This window comes from Lissotriton vulgaris, chromosome 10, assembly GCF_964263255.1.
Source record: "Lissotriton vulgaris chromosome 10, aLisVul1.2, whole genome shotgun sequence".
In the NCBI taxonomy this organism is placed as follows: Eukaryota; Metazoa; Chordata; class Amphibia; order Caudata; family Salamandridae; genus Lissotriton; species Lissotriton vulgaris.
In genome coordinates, this window is record NC_141698.1 from 215,043,550 (window position 1) to 215,068,515 (window position 24,966).

Genomic DNA, 24,966 nt, shown 5'->3' on the forward strand with positions numbered 1-24,966 from the left:
TTGTGGGTTTATAGGGGAATCAGGTGGGAAATAATTTACTTATAGTAAATTAAATATTAGTTTTTATTTTATTAATAATATATTTTTTTTATTCAGTTTTGCGTTTTACTTCTGTAGCGGGTTGTGGGTTTATAGGGGAATAGGGTGGGAAGTAATTTAATTGTAATTAAGTAAATATGTATTTTTATTTGTATTTATTGTTAATTAATTAATTGCTAATTCATTATTAATTGGTAATTATTTTTTATTAATTGGTAATTAGGTTTTAATTAATTGATTACTTGATAATTATGTTAATTGTTTTAATGTATTATTTGGAGTGGGTTGTGGGTTACAGGGGAATAGGGTGGGAAGTAATTTATTTGTAATTAAGTAAATTTGTTTTTATATTTATATGTATTGTTAATTAATTATTAATTGGTAATTAATTTTTATTAACTGGTAATTTATTTAATAATTAAATTTTTGGTATTGGAAATTAATTGGCTGTTAATTATTTATTAATAGGTAATTAATTTTTAATAAATAACATTTATTGGTATTTATAATTAAATAATAATGCATATTTTGTAATTGGTCATTTATTTTAATTAATTTTAAATTGGTATTGATAATTAATGTATTCTTATTTAAATATTAAATCATTACTTTCCCTACTGTTGCACTCTCTTGAGTGGGAAGTAATTTTTACCCTCCTGCTATCCAACGCTTTCCCTACTGTTGCACTCTCTGGAGTGGGAATAGTAATCTTTACCCTCCCGCTATCCAACGCTTTCCCTACTGTTGCACTCTCTGGAGTGGGAATAGTAATTTTTACCCTTCCGCTATCCAGCGCTTTCCTTAATGTTACACTCTCCGGAGTGGGAATAGTAATTTTTACCCTCCCGCTATCCAACCCTTTCCCTACTGTTGCACTCTTTTGAGTGGGAATAGTAATTTTGACCCTTTCGCTATCCAGCACTTTCCTTACTGTTGCACTCTCTGGAGTGGGAATAGTAATTTTTACCCTACCGCTATCCAGCGCTTTCCCTACTGTTGCACTCTCTGGAGTGGGAATAGTCATTTTACCCGCCCGCTATCCAACGTTTTAACTACTGTTGCACTCTCTGGAGTTGGAATCGTAATTTTTACCCTCCTGCTATCCAACACTTTCCCTACTGTTGCACTCTCTGGAGTGGGAATAGTCATTTTTACTCTCCCGTTATCCAACGCTTTCCCTACTGTTGCACTCTCTGGAGTAAGAATAGTAATTTTTACCCTCCAGCTATCCAACGCTTTCCCTACTGTTGCACTCTCTGGAGTGGGAATAGTAATTTTTACTCTCCCGCTATCCAACGCTTTCCCTACTGTTGCACTCCCTGGATTGAAAATAGTAATTTTTACCCTCCCGCTATGCAATGCTTTCCCTATTGTTGCACTCTCTGGAGTGGGAATAGTAATTCTTACCCCTACTCTATCCAATGCTTTCCCTACTGTTGCACTCTCTGGAGTGGGAATAGTAATTTTTACGCCTTTGCTATCCAACGCTTTCCCTACTGTTGCACTCATTGGAGTGGGAATAGTAATTTTTACCCCTATGCTATCTAATGCTTTCCCTACTGTTGCACTCATTGAAGTGGGAATAGTAATTTTTACCCCTTCGCTATCCAACACTTTCCCTACTGTTGCACTCTCTGGAATGGGAATAGTAATTTTTACCCCTACGCTATCCGACGCTTTCACTACTGTTGCACTCATTATTACATAACATAAAAATTATTAATTTAATTATTTTAATTATTATATATTATTTATTTTATATTCAAATAATATGTTTATTTATATATATGTCAATATAATTTTAATGTTCTAAATATTTTATAATTAAGATTAATAATTATTTTATTAAATGATTAAGTAAATATATATGAAAACAATAATTTTTTACATTATTTTATCTATGTTTTATTTAATTGTGTTTATTATTTAATTACTTTTATAGTATTTTTAATACATTTAAAAAATTCGATAATTTTGTTAACTATATTTTAACTATCTGTATTTTGGAATAGATATTTTAGTACTTACCTGTTTGTAGATAGGCATTCTACATTCTGTTATTCAATATTTTGGAGTCGATATTTGGTAAGTCAATATTGGTCCCTCATTATTTAGTCACTGAACACCTATAAACCTATCAGTCACCTCTATGGCAGGCCTTATCAATCCTAAAGGCAGGGTGCTGGTTTTTATGTGAGAAGGTGCCCATGCATGAGCAGAGCCCCTTTGCAGCCTTCGGAATCTATTCTCCGGGGTTGTTCTGTGATGCGGCCATACCATATACTCTTAAGTGCATTATAACCTCACTGTAAATGCTAGCTTTAAAACGGCTGCACAGAAACCTGTCCTGTTTGGTGTCAAACACCTTTGAATCATACCTCCACACTAGTAACTGTTGTGAGAGGTATGATTCCACCCTCCTACAGGGAGAAATATGACAACACCGGTACACCCGGTACCAGCTTTCTTGACCCTGGCATCACAAGATGGATGATGCCAGCCACAGACACGAGTCTGCCCTCCTGCTGCTGGATGAAACTCTGGCAGGTACTCTGTCCCCTCTACTTTCAGGTTCTTCTCAGCTTCGATTCAGGCTTGGATCACACCGAACACTTTTCCTCTTCACAGCAGCAGCACTTTGCAGCATCATGCCATTGAAAACGATGAAGATTCCCGACACCACTTGACACCAATGCACCCAGTTTCCGTGGTTAGGTAACACGAGTATTCCGGTGCTCACATGGGTGCTGGCCTTCGAACCTTCTAAGTTTGAAAGGTGGTTTTTAAATCCTTTGTTTAAGAACAGCACTTTTAGTTGCTGTTCTCTTGTCTGACCTTTCTGTGTGCCTTGGCCTGTTTGTGAATTGACTGTCTAGTTTGTGAGTGGCAGGGCCTGGGTGGCTCCCAGAGGCTAAGTGGGCCATCCCTGGGCTGAATAGCTCTATCTGCATCTAGAGTGGTGGGAGTGGGTAGCACCTGGGACTGAATAGGACTGTGCCTGCCTTCCACAATGCTGGCCCCACCTCCTGCTGGGAGGCTAACAACCCTGTCCCTCTCTCTGAAAGGAAAGGAGAGGCCAGGAAAATAAAGTGCTCAAGGAACACTCAGAACTGTTTCAGACCGGGCTCAGATCCCTCCTGCACAAAGGGAACAAAGACTTTTAGGGGTATAAGTACAGGACCCCTGACTACAGAAAATTAGATCATCCTGGAATCAAGAAGGAACCTCTGCCAAGGAGAAAGCTGAAACTGAAGAAGGAAGACTATCCTGCTGTTGCTCTGCTGGACTGACCTGCTGTTGCTTTGCTGCAAAGGATAGGGTAAGGACTTTGTTTTATGCTGTGTCCCCTTGCTTGAAGGAATCTCCAAGGGCCTGAGAAGAGCTGGCGTCCTGTTAAGAAGTCCCAGGAACAAAAGGACTTCACCCCCAGCTTCCCTGAACTCTGTTGAGAGAGTTCTGCCCTTCCCGGAATGCTTGGCCCATGTGTGGTGCCTCTGGAAGTTGTACCTGTGTTGGGAAGCTGGAAACCAAGCTTTGAAAACATTTCTGCAAAATTTATCGCATCGCTCACTTGCGGAGCGCACCCCAGTCAATGCGAGGAATTTCCCACCGCTACGAAGGCCGAGATCGACGCAGCGCCTGTTGCCGCTGCCAGAGCCATCGCATCCTTCGTTTGCGGGATGCACCAGACCGGTGCAGGAAGAGTATCATCGCTGTGAGTATCGTCGCAGAGCCTGCCGTCACTGGGTGAGATCGTTGCACCGCTTGCTTGCGGACTGCATCACGTCGCTGAGAAAGAACGTCACAGAGCCATTGCATCGAGGGGCCGCGAGAGTACAAGATTGCCGCTGAGCCGTGCATCGTCGCCGCACCGGTGATCGTCGCTGCTCCGAAGATCATTGCATCGTCCCTTTTGCGAGCCGCTTCCACGAAAACCTCTGCACTGGAAATCCATGCAAGGTATCGCATCCCTCCCCGTACAGACCGGAGTCACCGCAACACGCCCGCTACATCAAGTGGGGTTGTCCCATCACCTCCCCAGGGTCTCAGGAGTGACGGATCGCTTGCTTTTCAACGCTATAGCTTTTCACTTCGAACTTTGTCGCATCTAAAGGTACTGTTGGCTAAAACATGACGTAAATGTGGATTATTTAACGCAACCTTAAGTACTCTTTTGAAACCATATTCTTGAACTGTGTATGTTGGATTTTTGTCGTTTTGGTCTTGTGTAGTTTATATTAAAATACCTTTATTTTTCTAAACTGTTGTGGAGTCAGTTTGTGGTGTTTTCACTGTGTTACTGTGAGTGTTGGTGCAAATACTTTACACAATGCCTTTAATAAGCCTTGACTGCTCGTGCCAGGCTACCCAGAGGGTGAGCAAAGGTTATCTGAGAGTGTTTTCTCCTTACCCTGACTAGAAGCAAGGGTCCCTATTTGGACAGTGGTACCTACCTCTGCCAACTAGAGACCCCCAGTTCTAACAACCACACAAAAGATCGCTCACCAGGTTAGACAAAAAGAGCTGAATTTAATTATTAAAACAAGACAAAAACGACAAGAACCTATTTAGTAAAACAGAAGTTTTTTAAAGAATAAACTGTAAAATAGTGCATAAAAGCATAAAGCGCCAACTGTGGCTATATGACCTTGCTGGATTGGGTCAAGGTCATAAGTTCAGGCTGACTGCGATGGAGTTCAGGTTGGATACAGTCCCAGATGCGTCCTCCCGAAAGTTTACCTTCTCAAGTTTTGCACCAAGAGTTACATTTGTTTTGGAGAGGGTCATGAGGAGCAAGTAGAGCATCGCTGGCAGTAGTTATCATGGCACAAAGCGCAGGCTGGGTGCCTTGGTCCTCTGCTGGCAAGCGATGCTTGCTATTGAAGAGAATGCTTGCTGGCGGTTCATACTGATTTTCAGGGCAAACAGGCTTGTTCGCATTTGCTTGATTTCAAGAGCATATGAGCCACACCAAGGGTACAGGACCCAAGAGGCACCACTTAGTGGTCAGTAAGGGGCTGCAGCTAGGTCCAGGAACTGTATGGAAAGCCTTTTATGTCCCTGAGGCTCAGATCATGAGGCCAGCAGACCATCCCTTTGAGTCACTCTGGGGTCCTTGCTTGAAGATAAAGTTGCAGGTCCAGTTCTTCTTCCCCAGCTAAGCAGGCAGCAGGTCAGCACAGCAGGGCAACAGTTTTCTAGAATTTATATAGGAACAGTGGTCCCTCACAACATCAATTTTCTTTTGAGATTAACACAGAAATACAATTACATCTATGCTCATATATCCAAATGGATGTTTATACTTCAATATAGGGAATACATAAAAACATAAATGTGGGACAGTTTACAAAAAAACAAGAAACAAAGCAGGTTGCCAAACTCAGGCAATGCACATTCTGGCCAGGGTACAAACAAGTAGTTAGAGCCAAGAAACATACACATCAGTACCATAGCACTTTATAGTCAATTGTGTCAATGACGTTTCTATCCCTTTACTGGGTAATGGGATCATCATCAGGACAATTCCTGAAAATGCCTTCAGATAGGATTCACAATGTGGATCCTGGTAAGGATGAGTCCTGCATGGCAAAATGGGGCTCATGAACCGACACTTGTGCGCGACCCAGTGTAAGTCGCAATAGGGTGGAGATCGGGTTACACCATCCATCTGGGTTGGATATCAGGATCTGGTGGATTGCATGGTCGATAGTAGGATGGGCGCAGAAGCCAATTGTGGAACCACGCTGATCTTGCGGTCTATGTGCTGTGATGAGACAATGTGCCATGGAAGGTGCAGATGCAAGGGTCCAACACCCTGGCATCTGTACCTTCCTATGCACTTTGGTGCTAATGTATATGTTGCTTAGCCCTAATTACTTAGTCCAGCAGCAGTCCAGCAGAGTGGCAGTCCTTGTAGCAGCACAGCAGCCCTTCGTCCTGACAGTGTATCCACAGGCCCAGCCGTTTAATGAAGAGTTGGTGTCTAGGGTCATGTGACCCAAGGCAGACTACAGGCACAAAAGGGCTAAGGACAGGAAAGTGCCAACTCTCTAAAAGTGGCATTTTCAAAAATATTAATGAAAAATCCAACTTTACCATTAAAGAGGGTTTATCATTACAATTTCATAGACACCAAACATGACATAGCTGCCAACTCCCAAATGAAAATTATAGCTTATTAAATCTAATAAGGAATCCCCAATGTTACCTATGAGAGAGGTATGCCTCACAATAGTGAAAATATGGATTTAGGAGTGTTTCACCACCAGGACATGTAAAACTTAAGAGTACATATCCAACCTTTTAATTACACCGCACCGTACCCTATGGGCTACCTTGGTCCTTCTTTAGGGGTGAATTATATGCAATAAAAGTGTTTTTAAGGATTGGCATATATGTTTAAATGCCAAGTCTACATGGCAGTTTAAAACTGCCTTCAGGCTGTAATGGTAGTCCTGGCTAACACAAGCAGATGATGTACGGAGTGCTGAAACTTTTCAGACCCTCCCCCCTCGTCACAGATCTGGGTTGAATACATCATTGGTTTTCAGCTCAATTCGCCACCCTAGTTTGGACCCAGCCATATACAAATCAGTCTTGTCCCTGTGCCTCATGGTAACAGTCCAGCCCAAACTGCCAGGCCAGGTCCTCCCTGGACCAGAAAAAGTATCCTGGGACTGGTTTCAGGGTAACAATGGTAGGCCTGGGACATGTTTCACAGTGTTACTTAAAAGTGTGTCACCGCCAGTGATGCAGGCCCACTGGTAGCATTTAATTTACAGGTGCTGGACAATTGTAGTGCCACTTTATTAGGGTGGTACAAGTAAATTAAATATTCCAATTGTGTATTTGCCAATTGTACCATTTTTTAGTGGAGTAATACCAGCACATTAGCACTGGTTAGCAGTGTTAAAGTGCACAGCGTCCTAAGGCCAACAAAAATAGTTTCAGCAAAATGGAGGAGGAGAGGCAACATTTTTGGGGGGAGACCCCCTGAGGCTGACAGGTCTAACACTAAGTCACTTTAAGCTATAGGATTTTTTACTCTTCCTAGCAGATGACTTATGCAACTTAAGATGTTGTAGTTACCACTTCTTTAATGCTAGATTGTGCCTATTCCATCTTGGAATTTCCAGAGAGAGATTGGAAACTGTAGGTAGGATTTCATCCTTTGTGTTCCACTCAAAAGTGAACACTCTGAAATGTATACTTCACACCTTTAGTGGGATCAGTAAATTAAAGGCAACATAGAGCCATTCATTTATAAACGTAATAAATGGTGCTTAAGTGGCAATTTCTGCAGATGTATGAAATGTGGAAATCAATAGTTAGTTTAAAGTAGTGAATAACTATTATTCCCAAATACACCTAAGAGTCTCAGGGCTGTTGGTGAAAAGTCTGTCCATGGTCAGTGGTAGATCTTAAATCCAAGTAAGTTTATATTTTTTCAAGATACATAAAGTCCAAAGCCTTGCATAAATGTACCCAAGGTGTTGTGTGCAGAATTTGGAGGTTTTGCACCAAACTGATGCATCAGGAAGTCTTTAAATTAAATTAATCTGTGTCTTCAATTGAAAGGTGGTGTCTCTCACCAATGCGCTCATTGCTTCACCAATTCCCCAATGCCCACTCCCTGTGTTCATATATTACTTTGATAATGTCGTGCTCTTATCATAATTTTGTGTCCTGAAAACTTAACCAGACACAGAGCTGTAGAACGTACATAACCAAAAAACATTCACACAAGTCAAGATATATAATGCACACAGATATTCAGTGCCTTGTCAAACACATTCCATCAAGCCTGGTCATAAACCTTTAAAATGCAACCAAGAAAACTCACTGTATAAAACATATGTAGCTATACATTCCTCAAAAATAGAACAGCGAGACCACGGGGATCTGTAAAGTGTTCACTGCTCCCTATGGCACATTTATCCAAATTCATTTAACAATAAACCATTTAGAGCTTCATATTAAATTGATATTTGTAAATAATTTAATGGTCATTAATAATTAATAAACACTTTATTGCTTTCTGGATAAATAGCTTGAGTCAGTGTATTAAAAATTCAAGTTTGTGTTACTTGCAGTGCAGCTTATAGGAACGAGGCCTACCATTATCGGTAAAAGCCCAGCTTCATAAATTCAAGGAAAATAATGTGGAAGGTTGATACTCAAATCTCCAGTTTGACAGATCTGGCAGTGTGTTTAACGCAGTTCAGATATCTTTACCCTTGCAGGCAGTTTCTATTTTTAAGTCTGGTGTTAGCCACTTGAATTTTTACTAAAAGTATACATATATAACATACTTATTGGAGCTTATAGCCAGTCCTCTTCGTTCATTGCTGTGACATTCATTTTTCTTCCACCCACTACTGCATACAACATGTGGCAATGGACCATCCTAGTTCACCCATATGCTAACTTTACTGTGAAGATGGCTTTCTGCACTTTCTCAAGGAGCACATCCTTACAGTAAGTAGTTCTCTTCAGGGCCATGGACCACTATGACAATGTAGGGTTTGTAGGACCCAAAAATATTGATTTCAGATAATGTTTTCTTTTATATTGGCAAGAAGCTGGTAGCACCCCCCTTCCTACCAAAAAAATATAGCAAAGCTTAACTTTCATGACCTATTGAAAAATAGCAAATTTGCCATAAAATGTTCCAGACCAAAACTGATAAAATGATATTTCAATATTGTACACACATTCTAAATAAATTAAAGATAAAAGGAACCTCAAACAAGGAATGTGTGTCAGTTGTGCTTTATTTGAGAGGCAACCTAGCTAACCAAGCTTCCGCTCAAAATCTTTCGGACGCAAATATACAACACAATCAAAAGTAAAAGATGTAAAATAAACTAGAATACTCTTTTCAGTGAAAAAACATGATTGAAATAAACTAAAATAAAGTATATAAGTATTGGCAAAGCAGAAATGTCTTGCCAATGACACTGGGAAGCAGACCTATTGTATTTTCCGATACTTTTTCCACATTTTGCCACCGTGCATTTGTGTGCATGCCAGTTGGCCCTCTTGGAGTGTTGTTTGTGTAAGGATTAGAAAAAAAACATTTGAAGATGTCTAGTGCACATATGTTCTCACATATGCATGTGTGTACACAGATGGCATCTTGGGATGGTTTAAAAACCATTTAAAGGTGGCCACCAAATGATACAGTGGTAGACTTAGCGTGAGGAGGTTTGGGACCAAGCCGACCCTGGGAGGGCCAATATTTTAATAAAGAAAGCAGTTCCCAGGAAAGGAGGAATGGGAAAGGAGGTTGAGGGCATGAAGCAACAAATGGATAGAAAATAGCCCTTTATTGACTGCAAAATCTGATGTCAACAGTGGATGCACTTCATCCAAAATTAAATAAGACAAACCCTTGTCAGAATATCGCACAAGCCTTAATTATTCTTCACTGTTTGCCACTGGGTCAGCACACTATGCCCCTAGCAGTGGGCACCTGGATTTGTCCCATTTTTAGTGCACTGTTTCAAAATTATATTTCACAGTAGAACATTCATTTTAGTATTACAAACCCACACAGGTGAGGAAATTTCAGATCTACAGCCCTGCCTTTGGAGGACACGCTGTGGTACTCTGGACCTCTTGGCCTATGTAAACAATAAAACACATGGCTGATTGCTAACTGAAGCTAGTTGTGTTGTCTCTTTTGTCCTGGTCAGTTGAAGATCAGACAGCACAATTAAACCATGTGTTAATGAGTGTTATTCAAAAATAATAATATTAATGTTATTAAAAATGTTAACCCCTTAGGTGCTGCGCACGTTCGGCGGCCAACGGCACCACTACCTCCGTAGTGCTGCCGTCGGCCTTTGAACGTTCGAACCTCACCTGCGCAATGGAACGTCCAGCACTGGAGCTGGACGTTCCATACCAGCTATGAGGTTAAGAAGATCTGCAGCACAATAGTTCAACTCAGCCTCCAACAAGAGGAGGCCTGATTCACAAATCATTGAGTGTGCTTAAGTATAACCTTGTTACTCATATAGTTGGGATTTTGCAACATCAATTCCGACTTTCATTTACAAAATCAGAATTGGGGGAATGTTTTACTCAGAAAGTGCATTTAAATTGTGAATATTTTGTGAGTATGGAGAATTGCCAAATTTCAAACTCAGATATGAGGCAGGGTTAAGGGCATTTTTTGTGGGAACGTTCCGAAATTGAATGGACACCCACAAACATATATGTCTCTGGGTACTCAAATACCTGCTTCAGGTCGTTTTGTACCCTGGAATCGAATCATATGTAAATGTTCTCCTGTCAAAGGCACGTGTGTGTTCCAAGGGTAGGCAGGAGGACGGAAAACCCATATATATTTATTGTGTGTGTTGTGGAAAGTGTTTCTCTGTCAGGAAAAATATTTTTCCTGTGGCCACAAGAGATTACAGGGCATATTTACAAAGCCCTATTCCCACCACAATGTCCCTTTTCACGATGTTGTTGTGAGGATAGGGAGCTTTTCCTTATTTAGAAGGCAGCATTAAGCAACTTAATGCTGCCTTGTAAATAAGGCACCTTTTCACGCTATATTTCGCGTGAAAGGGTCAGGCAATGGGTGTTGTGGTATGCATTCCACCGCAACACCCATTGATTTTGATGCTGCCCCATATTCACAAGGGTGGCATAAATATGGGGCAGCGCGAACATTAAGACCAGGGAAAACAAGGTCTTACACTGGCACAACAACGAAAAAATGTTAATTACTCCTCGGTTTTGCTGATTCCATGTTTGCTGCATTGTGCAGCACATATGGAAACAATAAAACACCATTTATTATTTATTTGCAGGAAGGTGTCCCTTCCAGTACATAAACAATCATTAAAAAAATTATGTTTTGCAACTTCTATGTGTGCTGCATTAAGCTGCACACATAGAAGTTACAAAATGCCATTTAAAGATCGTTTATGTGCAGGAAGTGACACCATCCTGCACATAAACACTCTTTCCCTGCAATGCAGACACCCTTGCACAATAGTGCAAGGGTGCCTGCGTTGGTGCTAGGCTGCTAAATTTAGTGCCAGCGCAGGGGGAAACGCAGGGCTGCACCATATTCTTGGAAATATGGTGAAGCCCTAAGTTTTAGAAGTGGCGGAGCGCAGCATTAAGCCAAGGAGGCTAACGTCGTACTCTGCCACTTCTACTGTAAATATGCCCCCACGTGTGCATCAGAACTCTTACATCATATTTTTGCTTCCATAATGTTTTACCTAAAGAAAAATCCCGAAAAAATGCATACTATATGCTGGAGTACTCCATAACAACGATAAGTACCACAAAATCCTTGAATGTTTCTGGAATTCTTTATGAATCCCTGAAAATTCGGAAATGTGCTCAAGACATGTCAATAACCCTGTGAAATTAATTTTTCAGACTTTCCATAAGGGGCTAGTGCACAACAAAAAAATCATAATCTTGTGTAAATGTACAAGCATCACAACTCAACAGGAGTGCAAAAAATATGTTTGAGAACTTTAACTTGACATATTCTAAAAAGTGGGCACAAATTGTATGTCACAGTAAACATTTTGTGGCAAGTATATTAATGCGTCATGTGTACCTCTTCCACTCAGGAACCTTAAGAAAACCTGTAAAATTCATGAGCGTAAATGGAGGAAAACATGGGACCCTATTACCAAGGATGAATATAAAGCAGCGATGAGGACCTATAAGGCGGCGCGGAAAACAGCCCAAGCCTCCTTCTTTGATAAAAAAATTAAAGCTGCCTCTAACTCTTCTCGTGAGACTTACAAAATAGTTAAAGAGCTCCTCACTTTACCCAACACCCTCCCAAACCAACAACCCACAACTGACAGATGCAACCAAGTAGCCTGTTTCTTTCAAAATAAAATCATCAAGATCCTACAGTCACTTCCTCCTTTACACGATGACAATCCCCTGACTGCCCCATCAGTCACTGTCAGTGGCCCTACCTTAGACAATTTCAGTTTACTTTCTGAGGACGACTTTGAAAAAACCCTTTCAGACTTGAAAAGTGGTTCCCCCAATGATCCTGCACCTATCCACATTCTCAAACAAGTTGGACCCACCATTTCATACCTGGCCACCAACCTTATTAACGCTTCGTTTAGTCAGGGAGTGGTTCCCCCTAATTGGAAACATGCCATAGTTAAAGCCCTGCATAAAAAACCGGGTATGGACCCCACAGACTTGACTAACCTCCGCCCAATTTCACTCCTTCCTGGTTTAAGTAAGATAGCAGAGAAGGTAGTTAACAAGCAATTGTCTGCCTTCCTTGAAACCAACAACCTCCTTCGACCCACTCAGACAGGATTCCGCCCAGGCCAAGGGACGGAAACAGCCCTTTTGAAGGTTGTTGAAGAGGCAAGATGCATCTTGGATTCAGGAGGATCAGTGCTACTGATCCTCCTGGATCTAAGCGCTGCATTCGATACGGTGGACCACAAAACCCTCATTAAACGCCTCTCCGGTGTGGGTGTAAGAGGCACAGCCCTTTGCTGGTTCTCGTCCTTCTTAAAAGACAGAACATTTCAGGTCTGTGAAGGAAATGTGCGATCCGACACTCTCCCTCTCCAGTGTGGGGTCCCCCAGGGCTCTTCATTGAGCCCTACACTCTTCAATATATACATGGCCCCCCTGGATGACGTGGTCTCCCCTTTTGGGATAAAAGCCGTCACATACGCTGACGACACCCAAATGATCGTATCATTCTCCCTGGAAGAGGACAAGGTAAAAAATCTCCATGACTGTTTAGAGGGTATTTATGCATGGATGTCCGCCTCAAGGCTTAAGCTCAATGGTTCGAAAACTGAGCTCATGCTGTTGGGAAACAAAATATCTTCTCTTCCATCTGCCATGTGGCCAGCATGCTTAGGTCCTCTCCCTCAACCCAAGACAGAATTAAAAAGTCTAGGTTTCTGGCTTGAACAGGACCTTTCCCTCAAAACGCAAGCGAAAAAAACTGCCGGTACCTGTGTGGGGCTACTGCGTTCCATCAGAAAGATCCTCCCTTTACTTCCAGGACCCTCTCAGAAATTGCTTGTTCAAGGACTAGTCTTATCAAGACTAGATTATTGTAATGCTCTCTTTCTTGCTGCCCCGGAATCCACGATCAACATTCTGCAAAGAACACAGAATGCCGCAGCCAGGATTCTCACTGGGACCTCTCGTAGGGTCTCAGCTAAACCTGCCCTCAAGGCACTACATTGGCTGCCGATCCGCGAAAGGGTCAAGTTTAAGGCCCTTTGCACGGCCCATAAAGCTTTGCAAAATCTAGGGCCCCCAATGATAAAAAACATGATCTTTCCATACAGACCTAATAGGCCCCTTCGCTCAGCTCAAGGCCATCTAGCCACGGTCCATAAAATCAAAAAAGCCCGGACTGGAGGACGCCGTTTTTCGGTCACTGCGGCCACCTCCTGGAATGCTCTGCCATTCCACCTCCGCTCTGAGGCCAATCTGCTGAAATTTCGCAAGCTCCTAAAAACCCACCTCTTCCCGCAATAATCTTCTTCTCTTTCCCCGTCTTTCCCCCTCAGTAGTTCTGCAATATCAGCGCTGGGACGCTCACGGGCAGCCATGCGCTATATAAATCCCAAATTTCATTTCATTTCATTCATTGTTTATGCTACGTGTTTTTGTGAAGCGCGCTATCACCCGCAAGGGTATCCTGGAGTTGAAATCTGTAATTTCAAGTTGGTACTTAATATGAAAAAAATAAAGAACTGCCTAACCTTTCTTTATGCCATTGTTGAATTTGCACGCGACAATTATCAAAACCTTCATCACTATCTTTCATACAAACAGTTTTTTTATTGTTATGATCATTACTATGATGATTGTATTATTATTATGGTTATTGTTATAATTAATATTATTGCTAGTAGTTATAGTTGAAAAACTGCTGTTAAAAAAAAACAGTATAGCTGACATAGGTGACAAAAGTGTAACCCAGCCCTACCAGTTCTGCTCTTCATGATCAGTTTCATCCATCTTGAGTGAAGAGAGAAGTACAAGAAATTCCCTAGACAGTGATGTGCTGCCCGTGCATGCGTCCTTGCTCCCAGGCCTATCTACTAAACCAAGAATTTGCTGATGCCACCCTCATGTAGAAGTGCACAGTTACACATTGAATTTCTCACCAACGAAATTAAATTTGTGGCGAAAAGACTTTTTTACATGTGTAGGCTGTGACTCGTTTTAAAATCAGATTTCATGTGGAACCCTCTTTTGATGATATACACTTTTTACTTTTCTAATGGCTAGGTGGAAGCGGTAACTCCATGAAACAACCATGCAGTCCGTCGTATTTGAAGCCCAAAATGAACCTTTATTTCTATATCACAGGACTTTCAGGACAAATTAGACAGATTGAGACTGATGTATATTATTTGTGGATTTGTATAGCGCTATTTATCACCTGTGAGATTATCTAGGTGCTGTCCATGTGCACAGAGAAACTGGGGGGCAGATTTACAATAACTGGCGCATCCCTGCATATCAGCAGAGATGCACCAGTTATTGTGCATCATGCCTCCGCCACCATGTATAAGCCGCATTTACATGGGGCAAAAACGGCACAGAAACGGGACGCATCTGTGCAGTAAAAGTGGAATTTTGCTGGAGTTGCGTCGCAAGCGTGACACAGCTCCAGCAATGCTCTGGTGGGCCCGATTGTTAGAATTCTGCATCAATCCTTACGCCTGCTCCAAGCAGGCGCAGGGTTTTGAAGCAGCATGGGCCCAAAAGTGACTCAGCCACTTTTAGGAGGCGTTCCTGTGCCGGAATGCCCCCCCTGCGCAGGAACGCCTCCTTCTGGTGCAGGGCTTTACAAAGTGAGGCATCTCCCAGATGCGTCACTTTGTAAGTACCCCGCACCATGGCACATCTTTTGCGCTGCCGCTGCATCACAAAAGTGACGCAACAGCGGCGTAAAAGCGGCACAAGGGGCTTGTAAATCTGCCCCTAAGTCTTTTGCCCTGAATCACAAGATGTTGAGCCGATGCAGAGACTTAAACCTGGGTCCCTAGCTATGGAGTTTTTCACATCCTCACAGGACTACGGGATTTTAGCCCAGCATTGTGTGATACTGGGTCAGCATCATGTGAAATGGTGTCACTACTGTATGATTTTGTCTCAGCGCTGTGAGATATCTGACCAGTGCTTTGTGAAATAGCCACACACTGGGTGAAACCGGGCTTGCACTGTGTGGCATTGAACGTGCACTGTGCGAGCTTGGCCCACTTCTGTATTATTTAGGACAGAACTTTGAGGTAGTGTCCTAACACTGTGATCCTGGCCCAGCACTATATACCCATAACTCGGTATATTGAGATCTTGGAAAAGTGGTGCGTGATCTTGATCCATTGCTGCTTATCTGTGGCTAAGTGGTGTGTGACCAAGTACCAGCACTGTGTGCTCTTGGACCAAACCTATATGATCTTGGCCCAGAGTTTTATGATTGGGGCCCAGATCTTAGTAACCTTTGCGCATAGCTCTGTGATTCTGCACTCTCTTGTCTTGAACAAGCACTATCTATTAAAAAGTGCATGGGCTAGACTTGTGAGAAGTGCCTGCCCTATTTAAGTAAACATTTACCAGTCATGTTAAGAAATACCTATCTCACATTTTACACAATATAGCTCAATTGGAAGGGAGATTTGCTTAACACGTAATGAAATAGAACTAATTGTGGATTTTTGAGTACGTATATAATCCCTGCTAGTTCAGGGAACACAATATTTCGTAGTGTATATCAGTCAGTGGACCAGGCATACATAGGACCTCATTATGGGTGGCCTACTGATTTCCAACTTATGTTTGTGAAAGATTAGATCTCGAAGTTATGAGAATGTTATCACACGCAATTATTACTGGGTGTGATAAAGTTTGCATTCCCTGTTAAATTTCCGTAGTTCAAACTCATCATAGTTTAACATGGGGGAAAAATGCCCAGTAATTGCAGGGACCTGCGGAGTTAAGTGTGAATAATACCAAAATCCACAGCTTATTCCCCATTATTGGTGAAAACCTGTAATAGTTGCAATTCATCACACACAATGCATTCTGATCCTCCAGGTATCATTATTTATCTGGGTTGATAATTATCCCACCAAACTGTGGGCCACTTAAAATACTGACCTTAGCAGTGATAACTGCACCTTGTGTTCATACATATTTATTTATAGAAGGAAAATGGTTTCCAGAATTAAAAATCCAGACCTATTGGCATTGGTAATTATTTTTATTATCTGTTTATACCAGGTGCTGCCAGTACAGGTAAGAGCGGTGAGGCGGGGGGGGAGTCAACGTACGTCGGGATAGGGAAAATAAAATAAATAAAACCACTTACCTTGCGCTTGCCGATCCGCCAGGCACTGCCTGGTTGGTACTACTTTTTTTTTGTTTGCAGTTAATTTTGAGAAAATGTGACCGAATATATATTACTGCTTTACACGAGCACCAGTTATATTGCACAAGGTCACATTCATTTTGCGCCCCCCAGGACACACCGCTAACATGGCAAATTGGTTCCCTAATTCCTCAGTCAGCAGCTCCCATAGTTTTGCCACATCCTCCGCTCCCACTCCCCCTCCCCATTTTGGTTTGCAGTTAATTTTTACATGTTACATGTTCGAAGCAACATCTCAGTATTACTTATTGACTGCTTGCTTTTGCCCGCAGGCTGAAGACAAAACCTGCTGTACTGTGCATGTCGAAAGAAGAACACAAGTCAGATGTTTAAATGTCATTTGGAGCCAAAAACATGGAGCAGTGCACAGGTCGATTATGTCAATTCTAAAGTAACAACTGGCAACTGAAAGAAAAGTGGTTCATTTCCCCCCACCCTATCCAAAGGTTAAATGTCATTGATTAACAGTCAAGGGCGAATGGAGGATTTTTTTCTGCCTGCTTACCAGATGGATCAGGAGAAAAGCGACGAGGGAACGCGTTGTGGTGGCGGCCATCTTCTCACGGGAGAGAGTCAGTCGTTGTTCAGGAACGGGGACTTTTCCATACAGTTTATTCACATCCACGAAGACCAATAACAGATATCTTGAATCCCCAGCTCACAGCTCTAGGTAAAAAAATAGGAAAGCAATCAGATGATAGGAAAACACGTCAATAAAATCCTATCAGCACTGACACAAGTGTAATCTCAAATCACTCAGAATTGTAGCCTGGCTAAAAACAGCAGAGATAAATAAAATGGCATTGAAACGGTCAAACTTAAACGATAGTTTGAGAAATATGGAAAATAACATAACAAATCACCAAGTATTCAAGGGTGTTCTCATACGATTTGTGATGCACAATATGGTTGGTCTACGGGTTTTGCTGGATCATTATCCTCATGAAATATACCAATATACCAACCTTCTATTAAAATGTCGTTGAGCCCAGCAACACTCATAATATTATCGGACCAAAAAGCTTATTTTAAATAGTGGAAAACATATCATATTCTCCTTAAACAAATTCTTAACATTTGCACTAGCTACTGAAAAACATACAACGTGCACACCTGCACTAACCACAGCAAATGCAGTGTGCAGAAATAGGTACATGATGACTCCAAAACTAGATTCGTTTTCTTAGCAAATATAGAATGAATACTTGATTGACACATCAAAAACATATGCAAGCAGGGGATATAGATGGCAACTTTATGCAAACATGCAGGAATATTCTGCTGAGATAAGCTCTACTGAGAAGGTGGGGTAGCAGAATATATTTATCTATGTATCTATCTATCTGTCTATCTTTCTGTCTGTCTGTCTTTCTACCCGTTTGTCTATCTATCTATATATCTGCCTGTCAGTCTGGCTGTCTCTCTATCCATCTATATATCTGTATGTCTCTCTTTCTCCCTCTCTCCATCTCAGGTTCTCTCTCTCTCTGAATATATATATATATATACATACTAGCTACATTTTTGGTGTGATATTTTTGTGGTTCTATCGAAGCATAGTAGATATTCTGGCATCTAAGCCTCTGGGATGAGTAACTGAAAGATATGTTCCAGAAAGAACTGAAACGTGTTTGAGTTAGGGATCTTTCTTTTTCCCTTCCCATCTTCCCAAGCGACAGACCTTTGACTTTGTTTTCTGAGATGAAAGAGCTATAATCACATGCATAACAATTACAATACTATTTCTAAATTGAGTCAATAATGAGAGTTGTAAGTAGTTTTGAAAGGTTTTAGCATCTGGGATGAGTAAGGGAAAGATCAGTAGCAAAAAGGACTAAACCATGCTTAAAAGTTAACAAACTCTGCAAAGGATTAGACTTTCACTCTTCGAAGGAGACTGCTTCCTCAGGTCATCTTTTCATCTGACAGTGGTGGTTCTGTACCAGTCTGAGAAAAGGATGGGGGGGGGCATTTAATTTCTGCAAGTTCAGATGACGGCATGGGAAGAATGAAAGGAAAGTGAAGCACAAATCAAAGTTTGGGATGCTCAGCTCTGGTTAGCCTTGTCAGTCAGAGGGGGCTTAGGCCTGACACAGACATTTGATTCAAATCTGGCACGAGCCAGCCCTGGACCACCCATCTTTATCACAGGGAAATGTTGAAACATTTTAGAAATACAGGGGCATATTAGCAAGGACGTCGTTAAAATTATCGCCATTTTAGCAGCAGGAAACTGCTGCTAAAACTGCAATAATGGGCTTACATTATAGAATTCCAATAGAAGCCCAGGTTAGATGGGCGGACATCTAGCCTGGGCTTCTATAGGAATTCGAGAACGCATATTAGCAAGTCCATTATCGCCGTTTTAGCGGCAGTTTCCTGCCACTAAAAGCGCGATCATTTTAACAAGGTTCTTGCTAATATGTCCCACAGCGTGCTGGTGCAACAAATGGGATTAAGAAAGTTACATTGAAAATGATTATCGGACGTCACTTGCGAGGCATTGTAGAGACTGCCTCACAATCTGTGTGCACCTTCGACATCAAAACTGCAGCCACGGCCCGTGGAGGGAGTTTCAGTGGGGCGGAGAGGGGGGGGCGGGGAGGGGCAGGGTGGGGGGGTGCTAAAAACTGGAGTATGGATAATTGAAGGTAAGTGAACAATTTAATTAATAAAATTAATTTCGTAGCGCGCCCTGCATCGCAAAATGCGATGCAGGGTGCGCTACAAAATTAGTTTTATTTATTAAATTGTTTACTTACCTTCAATTATCCATACTCCAGTTTTTAACACCCCCCTCCCTGCCCCTCCCCTGCCCCGCCTCTCCGCCCCACCGATACTCCCTCCACTAGCCGTTGTTGCATAACTGTTTTGCCCCTCCATTTTCATACTTAAGCCACATTTCTGTGATGTATATGGCTAATCATCAGATTAGGCACTCTGTCGTGAATAGCGCAAAGACGCATATTACATTTTTCATCTTTTAGTGAACATTTTATGAACATGTCAAAACACGGGTTTTGCTGGATCATTTTCCGCATGATATATACCAATGTACCAACCTTCTATTAAAATGTCGTTGAGCACAGCAACACTCATAATATTATCGGACCAAAAAGCTCTGATTTTAAATAGTCGAAAACATATCATATTCTCCTAAACAAATTCTTAACATTTGCACTACCTACCGAAAAACATACACCGTGCACACCTGCACTAACGACAGCAAATAGTACAATGTGCACAAATTAACGATATGGCGTTTAACTCACAGAAACGTGGCTGCCTGCATGAAAATGGAGGTACAAACGTGATCAAACTACTTTTTGCCCAAGCTAACATTGTTCCAGACTGCGGTTGTATTCAGAAATCAATGCTCGAATAGCACAGTAATGTAGAAGGCCTTAAAAACAGCGCCTGTATACCTCACAGGTGACAAGTACCGCTCTACAAATCTACTGATTGATTGGTCAAAAAACGGAATATTGTTGTCCCAAGTGTACAAAAAGGCCTTCTGAATAATCCTTTTGTTGTATGTCCTTTTTCCAATGACATATTGTATTGCTTCATATTTTTATTCAACATTTTGTAAAACAAAAAAATTTAAGAACTTTTCGGATGGTGCAACGTCTGTCTAAATTTCAACAAATAAACCATGACAAAAAATTGCACAAACTCATTTTGCCCTATCTCTACTCTGGTACCGAATCCAATTATTTCTTAACTGGCTGTCTGAAGTTTTATCAAATAATGAGATAGATAACATTTGCACAGCAGAGGACACGTAAATGCCCTTTCTGACATTCACCGCCAAGCAGGAAAATGTGAATTGGTTCATTAAAAGCATTCTGTGTACAAGTAAAGCAGCGGTGGCGGCCGCCAAGTCAGCGTTTGAGGTCATTAGTGAACACGAGCAGCCGAGTCCTTTTCCACACAATGCCTCATTTTAAAAATCCACACAATATTTCTCACCTCCCAGCAGTCTTAGGAATCAATATCATGCGCGCATTATTTATTTGTCTTTTATTTCTGCAGAAGATTGATTTTCTCTTTTCCTGCAGACTAACGAAAATAAAAAACAAAGAAAACGCCAGAAAAGCTGCACAGGGGATCTATGTGTGGCAACTTACAAGCAGCTCATTAGCTGCCCTGGTACTGGGCAGAATCTGACTTTGGCTTGTAATACTTCTTATATATTGTAATCATAACATAAGCATATATTTGGCTGGAATCAAGACAAAAAAAAATCAGCACACCCAGTTACACATCCTCATGGATGCAGATTTTGAGCAATTTTTGATCCACTAACCTTCCCAGGTGTATACCTCTGGAAAGTTTAAACCATTTACAAGTTACTGAGCATACTCCTGAGAATCTCATGCAAATATATATATATATATATATATATATATATATATATATATATATATATATATATATATATATATATATATATATATATATATATATATATATATATATATATATATATATATATATATATATATATATACAAACAAAGTCCTGTGAGTTTGGCTCACCACGCCGTCCTCCTCCTCCAGGTACAGATCTCTCAACACCAAAAGTTGTGTATTAACGTGTCTTTATTCTCCCCTCACCATCAGCATATCATTTGAGATGTCATCAGTGATGTCACTGACCATGTCATGAATGATCTAATATGTGACATCATCAGCAGTGCATTGCGGGTGCGCGAAATATAGTTAGTACAACTAACTATATAGGAGCAATTTCAATGGTTTTGTATGAGTGAAATGTCCAGCTAACTATAACACCCCTAAAACTTATAGTTTTTTGAGTGAATTTCAAAGGTTTTTTAAAAGCTAATTCCTAACTATATGGAAAAATATGTTTCAGTTCGTAGAGGGGGTGTATTTGGGGCTTTCATTGACTTCTCTACGGCTTTTGATAAAGTGGATAGGCCCCTGCTGTGGAGTAAGTTAACCAAATTAGAGATACCATCTAGTTTATTAAAATTAGTTATCGCACTACATACTCTACTTGGTGCAGAGTTTTAATGGGTGGCGAGCGAGGACTGTCTAGGGTTATACCCACAGATAATGGTCTGAAACAGGGCTGTCTATTGGCTCCCCTGTTATTCTCCCTATATATCGCCGACCTCCCCAAAGCTATTTTATCAACCAGTAATGGTATTGCTCCACTTTTGGGGAGAGCTCCAATAGCGTGCTTAATGTACGCAGATGATATCTTAATCTTGGACCTCACCCCAAAAGGTTTGAATAACCGCTTACAAGCCCTGTCCTCCTACGCTAAGGCTCACTTTTTAAAAATCAATATCTCAAAGAGTAAAATAATGTGCTTTCAGAGAAAGAGAAATTCCAAATATGAAAATTACTACTGGTCCATTGGGGGTGAAAGATTGGAAGTAGTGAAATCTTATCCCTTCCTTGGTAAGATTGTCATGAACAATCTTAGTGAAAAAGCCCACACGGAGAATAACAACAGAAAAGCCCTTGTTCAAGGGAAGAGTCTTATTTCCCTCTACAAAGCGACTGGCAGAAGGCATTTTTCCATATTGCTCGAGGTTTTCCGAGCAAAAATCCCTGCATCCCTAATCTATGGATTAGAAATAGTGGACATGGCATGCTGGAATTTTTTAGATTCTACTGAAGGAAAAATATTACGCAATTTAGCCTCCGCCATAATTGTGGCAGGGTATGCTCAGACATGAGTCCCTTGCACACTTTGCCACTGGATTCAAGCAAGCCGGGCTAAAGACGGCTGGAAGACAATATACTCCGAGGATACAAAATCAGCAGGGCGCCACACTGTTTATCTGGACAGCTTGTAATTGAAACCCAAGTGAGACCTTCGAACATCTTTGAAATATAAGGATTGCTGCTAGGAATCACAATTGAAAGGTCGTGAAGTACACAAAGGTTTGTGAAATTACAACATGAAAAAAGAAATTAAGAAGAAAAAAGAACTCACTTTAAGAACTGATGTGTGCAACCATTTCAGAAGTCCTTCTTTACTTTTTGGTTAAACTGAAATGCACTTAAACCTGGCGTACTTGCTCCCCCATGTTGCATATGATTAAGACCGCATTTGGTCGAAACCGGTAATGCTTCACCTGCTGAAATAAAAGTGGCTTCCCCTGACGTCCGACTGGTGGGCTTGATTTCTGCGCAGAAGGAAGCGTGAAATACTGTGGTATATATATATATATATATATATATATATATATATATATATATATATATATATATATATATATATATATATATATATATATATATATATATATATATATATATTATATATATATATATATATATATATATATATATATATATATATACATACATATATATATGTGTATATATATATATATATATATATGTGTGTATATATATACATATATATATGCGTGTGTGTGCGTATATATATATATTTTTTTCTTCATGTGTTGACATATCTTTGATGAGGAACTGAGCACCTTATTCTTTCAGAGTCTGGCAAGCTACTGTGGCATGGCATATTTATTTCTTTCTTTGTGCAGAAACCCCTTGCCCTTAATCCCACAAAGTCTTGAGGTGTTCCATTTCCCTTCCACAGTGGAAAGGAATTTACTCGAGCTCTTGTCTTTAGAAATGTTCGGACAATTTACAACTAGAAAATAGATGAAAGGGAAGATTTTAAATCACCACAAACTGAGGTGTGCGGGCATTGACAAATTTCAACTCAACACACCCTGAAATACTAATTTCCCACTCCTTGGGTGGAAATACTCCTCTGAAATATTATTTGGTAAAGGTTTTTAATTCACTGGAGCTAAGGGATTTATGAGTACAATATATATTTTTGTGAAAATCTCGTACTGATGAATATTGTTATCTACTCTTACACACTACAATACGAACTCAAATGGCTTTGTGAGGTAGACGTGTTCAGTTCCAACTGTAGTTTCCACAGACTACAAAGAAAATTAAACATATTTTAAAAGAAAATCAGGAATGTGGTTGCTCCATGAAATGGTTCCATGAGTCGAATGTAGAAAAATATTACACAAAAATATGACATAGAAAGATCATACTGAAATTAAACACTTTGAAAAATCTGGAGACAGAAATACTAGTCAAAGGGGGATATTCTCAAGAACGTGTGATAATTATTGCAAAATTAGCTTAACGCAACTCTTCACATTGCAGTCTATCACAGGAAAATAATGCTGTGTTAATTTATTCTCAACACGGCGATAGCATGCGATATTCTCACGAGTATGCGTCAAATGACTGCGTTAAAATCAACACGACGCCGCAAAAATGCAAAACAAGAACGCAAAAAAAGCGTTGATGTCCCAAACCACGATATAAAAATCAGCGATAACCAGCGACAGGCCTGCAATTCCCACGCACAATGCACCATTAAAGCAGAGAAAAAAATGATGAGATGACAATGTACGAGTACAACCCCACATCGGTGATGTAGAACATTGTCCCACATCAAATAGGCATTTCCTCACAGTCACAATGTACATTGACATGCAGTCTGCATGTAAATTGCGCCAATGCGGAAACAAACATGGAACACACTGGAACCGCATCTCCCCTTCACATTGCAGAGGGACAATCAACACCTCCTGCACACAGATGTGTCATGTATTTGATCAATCAAATATGAAAGCATGAATGTAGGGGCAGTGACTTCCCCTTACGTACATGTTGCTCATGTTGTGGGACTTGAGTCACAGGGTGCATCCCTGCATCATAGTGGTACATATTTGACCCCAAAAGAAGCCCTGTTGTCACTTGTAGGTCACAAATGACAGCCTATATGTATTGATTTGGGACACATGTGAAACGCTGAAGAGTGGGATTCGGTACTATCTGTGACACACAAAACTGGCATTTCAAATATGTGACACCCTAAACAGCCTCTCTGTACAGAGGCGACACACCCACCATCTATTATCAAATTATGAAATTGTTAGAACTACATGTCGCACTTACACTTGTCTGAGTGATGTGCTTGTAAAGATGAGTGACATGCTCTCGGAGAATGTGTCTTGGAATGTATTTATTTGCACATGCTGTGCCTGTGGTCATTTTGTACTGTCCCATGATTGCTAAGGACTGTGACAATGTGACGTTCTCATGTGAAGAAATTGTCAATGATGGTGTTCCTACGGGCTATTCCTGCTGCAGCTGCAGTGGGGTGTGGTCCACCTGCCTCATCTTCCTCATCATCATCCTGTGCATCTGGCACTTTCATCCATGGGGCATTGGTGCGTACACATATGTTGTGCAACGCACAACATGCAACGATCATCTTGCACACAATGTCTGTGCTGTACAGGAGCCTTCCACCTTTGATGTCCAGGCCCCTGAAACGTGACTTTAACACGCCAAAGGTGCATTCCAAGAAGCCCCTGGTGCATTTGTGGGCCGCGTTGTACTGCCTCTAGGCCTGTGTGTTCGGGGCTAGAAGGGGTGTCATCATCCAAGCGCACA

The 24,966-nt window shown here is 41.0% G+C and overlaps 1 protein-coding gene across 5 annotated transcripts in view; it reads right to left on the minus strand.

Annotated features, from left to right (window-relative positions):
- ADCYAP1R1 (ADCYAP receptor type I) overlaps window positions 1–24,966 on the minus strand; it is a 978,825-nt gene that overhangs the window by 799,621 nt on the left and 154,238 nt on the right. For all 5 annotated transcript variants that reach the window (XM_086940899.1, XM_086940897.1, XM_086940898.1 and 2 more), the window contains exon 2: window positions 16,977–17,137. In XM_086940899.1, the coding sequence (XP_086797025.1) occupies window positions 16,977–17,027 (51 nt within the window). In that variant the 5' untranslated portion in view covers window positions 17,028–17,137. The remainder of the gene's footprint in view (window positions 1–16,976; window positions 17,138–24,966) is intronic.